This window comes from Populus trichocarpa, chromosome 18, assembly GCF_000002775.5.
Source record: "Populus trichocarpa isolate Nisqually-1 chromosome 18, P.trichocarpa_v4.1, whole genome shotgun sequence".
Taxonomy (NCBI): Eukaryota; Viridiplantae; Streptophyta; class Magnoliopsida; order Malpighiales; family Salicaceae; genus Populus; species Populus trichocarpa.
In genome coordinates, this window is record NC_037302.2 from 3,153,300 (window position 1) to 3,162,169 (window position 8,870).

An 8,870-nucleotide genomic window follows, 5' to 3' on the forward strand; every position below is an offset into this window, starting at 1 on the left:
ATTTTTTTTTTACTAAAATTTAATATGGTTTATATGTTTTGAATCGTTTTGATATGCTGATGTCAAAAATAATTTTTAAAAAATGAAAAAACATCATTGGCATGCATTTTGGCACGAAAAGTTATTTGAAAAGTACTTGCAACCACACTGTCAAACACGTTCTTAATTTCCTCGCTTTCTATTAATAAAAATATTAAAATATTTTTGTTGGAGTAAACGGTGAATCCACTCGAATCCCTTTTTTTTTTTTTTTTATTAATATCCTTCTTTTTTTTGTTGGATTTTTTTCCATTTACATTTTTCTATTAAATTAATTTTGATTTTCATTTAACAATTGTAGTTTAGTTTGACGTTTGATAAACCATGAAATAATATTTAAATTATAAAAAATAAACTATCTTAAACTTTTTTCCATTAACATTCTTTTTCTTATTGAGTTTTTTTGCTTTTCATTTAATAATTGTAGTTCTAATTAACATCTAGTAAACCATGAAATGATGTTAACATGAGCAATACGAGATGAAAAAAATAATGAAAATACAACAAATAAGAAAGACACAACCTATTGTAGGTTGTAATAATTACTCATAATATTTTGTTTTTTTTTCTTTAATTTTTCTGTCACTTGAATTTTTTTATTTTCAATTTAATCCTTTCATGTTAAGTTAATTTGGGATTGAATTTAATGTTTTGTTTTGGTTTTCTATATATAAGGTTCTCGTGATATTAAAAATAATTTTTTAACGTTGTGTTAATATTGATTTGACAAAATAAAATTTAATTTTATTAATTCAAACCAATTAAAATTTTAACAAACCAATTTCAAACGGAAAAAATATCCAACCTCTTTTTTATAATAAATAGCATCTTTATCTAAGTTTCTTGGCTCAATTTTAATTGATTGGAATAAAAAGATTTATTATTATTATTTAATGATACATGTAATTCTCACATATAAATTTTTTAATTTGTAATTAAAATTTTTCTTGATAGTAAAAAAAAAAAACATTAATAACACCTTTACATTTTATTTTATTTTAGTTAAAAAAACTCTAATATTCCTCAGCTCGGGGAATCGTTATATATAGATATACATACAGAAAGTTGAAAGTAGTAGAATAAAGTTTGCTCTTAAGCTTTTCTCAAGGAAAAACTAGGGGGGGAAGCATGCTTTGAAAAGAAGGAAAGAAAGAAAAAAAGAAATATTGTTCTTGCAGGCAAAGAATGTAAATTAAATAAAACATAATTAATAGTTCATGAATCTGTTAATTTTTCATATTGTCCTTTTCTTTGTCAAGTAAGTGATGAATAAAATAAAGATCGTTAAACGAAGATCAATAATAGACAGTGCTCTTGGCACATCCTGTCAGATTGTTGAGAAAGACATCGCAAAAACAGACAGCGTCAGTAGTAAAGAAGATTCTTAATCTCATCAATGATCATAAATTACTCAACAAGTGTGCTTAGCTACTAGCAAGAAATGGAAGGATCAGAGCTGGCCAAAGCAAGTTAACCTAACCAGTACTTAATTAAGACTAAAAAGGAAGATTCCATGCAAATTTCATAATTTAAACCCAGTTCTTAATCAACTTTTGGATCATTTTTAGTGGTGTATGCTGAATTCTATCACAGATCTACTACTTGAGTGGAAATATCTGGTTAATGGCAAATTCCAGCGCATAGCCATTTTCAGCGTGGCCTGTGTAACAAGCTGGTGTTCTTGGAAGATTCTATTGATTGAGATGCTGGTTCAATTTAATAATTGATCAGTAAGGCAGATTCCAGCGCAAACCATCTTGCTCAGAAGCTCAGATGAGATCCTCCTTTGGTCAAATCAGTAAGGCATTTCAGTTTTATTCATTAAAGCTATTTTGAATTTAAAACTTTATTATATTATTAATTAATTTTTATGAAAAGAAAGAATGAGACGGTGATAATATTTAATTCAAAGTTGTGCCTTTTTATTCAACAAAAATATGATATAATTCTCATCTTAATTCAAAAACTTAAATCTTAAACGAGAATCCCTGCACTTACAAGAACAGGCAAGGTAATTCTGCACTTACCAAGGAGACCATGTACATAGAAAGAATCCCTGCCCCAACAATGAACTCCCACAGTACTGTAGTAGACATGAACATGATTGTTTTAACTTCAAGGTACTGCAAGGTATATATAGCAGTAAGTAATTGTTACTTTCATTGCACTGATATGTACATATTGTTGAAGCCACCAATCTTGTATGAAATTAATACATAAACAAAATAAAATATATAAAGTTGATGAACACATAAATCTTCAGATTTACTTTCATGATAAAGACACTGCTGCTTTTAATCCAATTGTCTATATATGCTAATAGGTTATGGATCAAGTTCTCGAGTACAAGATTCTGTTTTTTGTCTTTGAGTTAATTTTTAATTTTGTCTTTTATCTCGAGCGTAATGCAAACAGCCAAGCAGCAAAATCCCAATCATGCAAGCTGTGTAGTTTCTTGGTGATCTCTCATATTATATTATAAGGCAAGGCGGCAAATATTTTAATGATATACATGAACGAGTAAGCTGCTGCGCATGCTGATCTTCAGAGGCAACCAAATAAAACAGCCCATTAGCCATTATTAAGAGATAAAGCAGCCCTGTGCTTGAGAAGGAGGAGGGTGAGTGCCAGAAAGTTTCCTAGCTAGCCTCACAAAGTTTCCTGCATGTGAAGTGGCTGGCGGTGTAAATTACATGCATAAATGTATTTCTTAATTTCAGCCATTTCTTGCCATCAAATTCCCTTCCCCACCAATGTCTCTCTGCAATAATTTCGAAACCCAGCGCGACCTGTTCATAAAGCCTGACTTCGCACACATAAAAAGTGGAAATTAAGGGTCCCGTGACCTTTTAGAGACTGATTCCATCGGGAATTATTCATCGATACTGCAGACCCTACTTGGTTTTTTGATAGACAAACAAGACCCCTTTGGCTTTGAGACTTTTCTAATTAAGAGATTTCGTTTTGATTTCCTAGTTCAAGCCGCGTCTTCAATGATTTAGGTATTTATTTATCATTTTACCTCTATTTAGGTCTATTCATGTCTCTTTATTTCTCTTTCTTTTCTTTCTTTTTTTTTACCTTTACGGTGATTTTTTTAGAGTTTGTTTCATACTTGATAATAATTATTTTTAAAAATAATTTTTTTAATTTTTAAAATTTATTTTTGATATAAATACATCAAAACAAACTAAAATCACGAAAAAATTAATTTTTTTTTAAATTAAACTTTTTCAAAACACTTCTAAAATATAAAAATAAATATACTTTTAAAATCAAAGTTTATATATATCTTTTTTAAATTACAAGTTTTATTTTGTTTTTCAAATGCCACCCTTCTATTATGATTTCATCCAATAACGAAAGTAATTTGGAACATCTGATTTGCGCTTTAAACGACATGTGTTATGATTTTGTTTGGTACATGCTTAGAATTATTTATTTACGGATGGAACTCCAATTATTCGAAAAAAAAATAAAGAAAATGACACAAATAACTAAAATGGGATTTTAGTAAAGGTATAAAACTCGTTTTGATAATAACTAAATTGAGTTAACTCGAATGGATTCTAATTAATTTAAAATAAATTTGAATCTTTTCTAAATTTTAATTATATTTGACAATATTAATTTTTATATAATTAAATATCAGGTTGTCCCATCAAAACAATATTATCAAAAAAAACATGCTTAGAATGATTTATTTATGGATGGAACTCCAATTATTCCATGGAAAAAAAAATAAAGAAAATGGCACAAATGGCTAAATTAGGATTATAATAAAGGCATGAAACTATGACCCTTCTTAACTACAAGAAAAGTAAGTAAACTCGGGTTAATTTTAATTGATATAAATTAATATTATTTTTTTAAAAATAAAAATTAATCCAAATCTTATCTAAATTTTAACCGAATTTATAATATTAACTTCTATCTAGTTAAATACGGCCAAATCTCATCAGGTTGTCCCATCAAAACAATAAAAGAAAAAAAAAAGAGAAATATTCTATGAAAAAAGAGAGTCCACGATACAAGTGCTCCACTCATCTAGTCCACCACGGGCATGGATTTTATGAAGCCATGCCAAATACTTTTCAGTTGTCATCCATTTTATTTTATTTTTAATCATTATTATGAGCTGAATCCGTTTCACATTGTGGAACAGCAACAATGGTCGATGCGTACAATAATTACGTTTGGTGGTAGTCAAAATGTGATGGTATTATTTTGTAGCTGATGATGAATACCTGCAGACCCTAGCTTCTTTATAAACTAGACCTTGTTCACAGAAATACCCCTTTTTTGGGCTACAGTGTATATCCTCTGAGCATATACATTGCCCCTCTAAGGCACATCCATCAGCTTTCGCAGCTTCTTTACCATATAATATCTCATCTGACCATTCACCGGAGAACATGTTCTTAGGGTCCAGTTGCTTCTTTGCTGCTAGAAACTTGCTGAAATTAGGATACTTGTGCTGCAAATCCAAGAACGCCAAATTCCTGTTCTTAGCCCAATGTGGTTTTGCCCCATATTTGAAGAATGCCATTTGCTCCACTTCTTCCCATACATCTTGGTTTAGCCTTGGAGTTGAAGAATCATCAGCACGATAATAGTTATAATCGAGTACTATTGAGTCCTCAGATTGGCCTAGATATGCCTGAGAAGCCTTGATGAAACGTATCAGGAAACCATTGTAGATGTCAACCCCGCAAAAATTCTCTGGTTTAAGGTCTCTCAGTTTCTTCACATCTCGGAGAAAATCTCCAAATTTTAAAGCAGGAAATATTGCTGTTGTCTCGTAAAAGAACAGACCACCGATTCTTGGATCCCACGCACAAGAGGTGTCGATCTTTGTTGAATATAAACATGAACCTGAGGTCTGCATTTTTCCCTGATGACCCACCACTGGATAGCCTGTAAAGATTAGGCCATTCTTCAATCCGTTGGCCACTAACTTCTTAAACCCCACAAATGTGGTTGCCAAGGCACACTTTCCATTCACATTACGCGCACTCTCCAGTAATTTCTCTGCATATTTTCAAATCCATATATAAGTGGAAAAGAGAATCCTTTTTGGCATGTATTTGACGACAACATAATTAGAAACAGAAGAGAAAGAAGAGCAGTACCTGATGATCTAGTTGCTTTGGAGACCACAATTGAGTTAGGCTGAAATCCAAGGAAATCATATTCTCCATTACCAGAGGTGCTTAAGGGAACTCTGTAATCATATCTGTACACAGCTGTATGCCTTGATGGGTACCAAGTAACATCAGCAAATTCATATTTCTTACCATGATCCATGAATATATCCTCTATGTGAGCATCATCTGTGAAATTATATGCTACGCTTCTTTTGAATGCTGGCTCTAGAGACAGCTTCACCTATTAGTCATTTAGGATTTCTTGTTATTCAATAAACTCACCAAGTAGAAAAATTGAACATCATGATCATAAAGTTGGAGTCTAGGATGGTTACAAAATGAAAGCATTTGAAACTAACCTTGGAGATGACACCCAGCATTCCCAATGATACTTTCGCTGCATTCAAGAGGGGATCTTTGGCTCCAATTCTGATAATTTTAGCATATCCTTCAGACTCTCTTGCGGGGACGATAAGGTTAAGGCCAATAACATGGTCGTGGACGGCTCCACCTTTTCCCCACCAAGAACTCCCATGTGCCCCAGTACTAATTACTCCTCCAACACTCACACCCTCCCAATATGGTGCTGGCACCAAGCTCAATCCAGATCGCTCAACCTCATCGATAAGCTCGCGTAGACCTACGCCCGCATCAGCTGTCACAGCTAAATTAGCGGTGTCAATTTCAATGCTAGAATTATACTTCAATGTGCTTATCAACATTGAGTTGCCATGCTGTGCATCATCTGGGCAGGCCAACTTTGGTATTGTGTGCGAAAATCGGCTAACCACCTTCACCTTGAGGTTATTTTGATTGGCATGTGCAACAGCTAACCTCATCTCTTCTTCTGTCGTAGGGTAAGTGATGCTTGGAACATGACAATCTTTTCTATCATTCCATACACCATAGGAGTTGTAAAGGGTGCAGCCATTGTCGTTGCATTGAACTGGGGGCGGTGGCAGCATGGCATGGGTCATGGTCAGTGTGACTGGACCCCAAATAGTGAGGTGCAAGGCACCCAGGAGCCACCGGAAGGAGAACATGGGGCCTCGGTTTAGATTTCTGATTTTGGTTAGGTGAAGTCTCCTATAAAAGGGAATTTTATTGCAAGACAAAGCTTTGAAGGGAGATTCTAATGGGGTCTCTAACATGAATTATACGCCAAGATTGGTTTATTAAAAAAAACAAAAGTGTGGACACAGATTTGGATTATAGGGATACTGCTACCTTGTCTTCTGCAGAAGTCATTTGACTTTTTAAGTATTTGAGAGAGTCGTGGTTCGTTTGGAGATATCATTGTGTCTAGGAATCTAGAGATGGCAGCTATATCCTATTATTTACGATTGTAATTGCATCCACGGAATGCCAATTGACCCCACTCAATCTGGCAAAAACAGTAATTGCAAAATTTTAGATATTATTTCCCAATGTATCCCATGAAATCGTAGCAAATTATAGTATATAAAAAAGTTAGTAGTGTAGTTTAATTGATTAAATTCTAGATTTTTTAAAAGAAATTATTAGTTTGAGTTTTATAAATTTTAGGGTTACTGGAGATTTATATAATCGTTAACTTTAGAATCCATGAAATTGATCAAGATACGCCAAAACTGACCTGAACATCTATATTAATAAAAACAATATACAATATATAAAGAAGGTAAGGGTTTTTTAAAAAAAGAAATTAGATCATGCAATTAGATGAGAAAGAAAATAATTGAATGTGAATCATGAATTTTTAAATAAAAACTTATTATGAATTGTAAAGCTATTTTCAACAAATAAAAAAGTAATGTTTTATTTATTTTTATGCAACTGTATAAAAAATATAAGAAAATAATTAATTTGAACCAAATAAAAAACTCTTTTATTGACTATTTATAATATGCAAATTAGATTTATGTATAATTATTCAAAAAGTAATTGTTGATATTAACATAAAAACTTTAATTTTATTTGAAAAATATGGCATAATCATATATTATTTTAATAATTTTTTAAATATAGTTTAATTATAAAATACAAAAAATGAAATAATTAAAAAAAAAGTGTAAGACCTAAAAAAGGCTAAGCCTATGTTTTACAACATGTTATTTATCTAAAACAAATGGAAAAACATGCTGTACATTTGAATAGACTACATGTTACCCACTGTAACAATGGAAAATTGGGGTGTATCTAATTTTAACTCTAAAAACCTAAATTTTAACATTTTTCACCTTAAAACATAATAAGAATCTAAAAAAAAAAAAAAAACTTTCTTAACCCTAAAACACTTTCTAATAATAAAATAAAATAAAATAAATTGAGACATGATCTATCTTTTAGCATAATTAAAGAATAAAATCACTTTTATTGAACTTTTCTATCCGAGACAACTCATTAACACCTAGATTTGTTTTTTATATAATCAGAATGTGGTCGGCCAAAACTATATATATATTTTTTTTTTGCTAAGTTTCTCTCCTCCCTTAGCATTCAGAGATAGAAACATAATAAAAATAAAATTTAAGAATTAAATGTAAATATCAAAAATTACAGACCAAATATAAAAAAATTGCAAAATTGAGGGATCATGTTGTAAAAAATTGTAAAATTGAGAGACAATATTATAATTTGGGGCGTCTAAATTTTGCACATGGCCCTACGGAAAAAAGAAAACACAAAACAACTTTTTTAAAAAAGTTTATTTTGTAATTTGTAATTATAATTTTAGATACTGAATCATGAAGATATCTATTTTGGAGTGCTCAGACTTTTATAATTTTGATGTGTAGTCTATATTATGATGCGTGCGGTCCAATGTACGTGTGATCCCTTCATCAGAATAATTTCTTTTGATTAGTTTAAATAAACTCTATAAAGCAAGCAAATTATGGTACAATCGAGCTTAAACGTTACCTACGACAAGTTGCATTAACGTTGGTATTATATACTCACTTAATACAACTAAAGGACAACTCAGCTAGTTCAATGTCATATGAACCAGGTAACCCCCTTTTTAAATTGTTTTTTTTTCAAAGTTTTATGTCCTTTCAATTGAGCTTTTCTCTAATATTAATTTTGAAATTATAATAAAATTATCAAATCAAAAGACAAAGTATTGAGATGTTCAGCACAACAAAAAATCAAGTGTAGTCTTAAATTCTTGGCAATTGTTTTGGATGAGAGTTGGAGCCTTGCCAAAAAAAAAATAACAATAAAGAAAAAAAAGTAGTTGATTGTTATATTTCACTAAACTAGTTAAATTTAGTGTGAAAATATTTCACCGGACAAGAGAAGTTTCTGTTAGTGAATATGTCATGTAGTCAATTGAATGATTATACATGACACTGTCTTTATTCATGCAAAACATATTTATTATTAATAAATATTTTATTTATTTTTAATATTTATTTATATCTGATTAATGAATCTAATATTTGATTAATAAATTTAGAGTAAAGATAAAGTTTTTAGAATAAAAATGTTTTGCTAAAGAAATTATAAAGTTGTTATAAGTATAAGAATCCTATTGTATCAAAGTATTATTCCTAAATGTTGCTGATCGATGCTTTATTAAGACTAGATATTAATTAGAGTCGTTAAGATTGATATATATTATGTGCATTCCTTTATAAAATGAACCATATTTTCTCATATCATGAAATTTATATGTTGGTGCTTGTTTGAAGACATGTATAC

At 30.6% G+C, this 8,870-nt stretch overlaps 1 protein-coding gene across 1 annotated transcript; it reads right to left on the reverse strand.

Annotated features, from left to right (window-relative positions):
- Nucleotides 1–4,127: 4,127 nt before the first annotated feature.
- Nucleotides 4,128–6,458, reverse strand: LOC7458969 (L-gulonolactone oxidase 3). The gene is made up of 3 exons (XM_002324202.4): nucleotides 5,546–6,458; nucleotides 5,172–5,427; nucleotides 4,128–5,070 (listed from the first exon to the last, which is right to left on the reverse strand). The coding sequence occupies exons 1-3, from the start codon at nucleotides 6,335–6,337 to the stop codon at nucleotides 4,262–4,264; spliced, it is 1,857 nt and encodes a 618-aa protein (XP_002324238.3). The 5' UTR covers nucleotides 6,338–6,458; the 3' UTR covers nucleotides 4,128–4,261.
- Between the last annotated feature and the right edge of the window lie 2,412 nt (nucleotides 6,459–8,870).

Coding starts and splice junctions, on each gene's coding strand:
- LOC7458969 (XM_002324202.4), bottom strand. CDS start 6,337: ATGTTAGAGACCCCATTAGAATCTCCCTTCAAAGCTTTGTCTTGCAAT. Junction 5,428..5,545: donor TGCTGGGTGTCATCTCCAAG/GTTAGTTTCAAA, acceptor AATGACTAATAG/GTGAAGCTGTCTCTAGAGCC. Junction 5,071..5,171: donor CAAAGCAACTAGATCATCAG/GTACTGCTCTTC, acceptor GAAAATATGCAG/AGAAATTACTGGAGAGTGCG.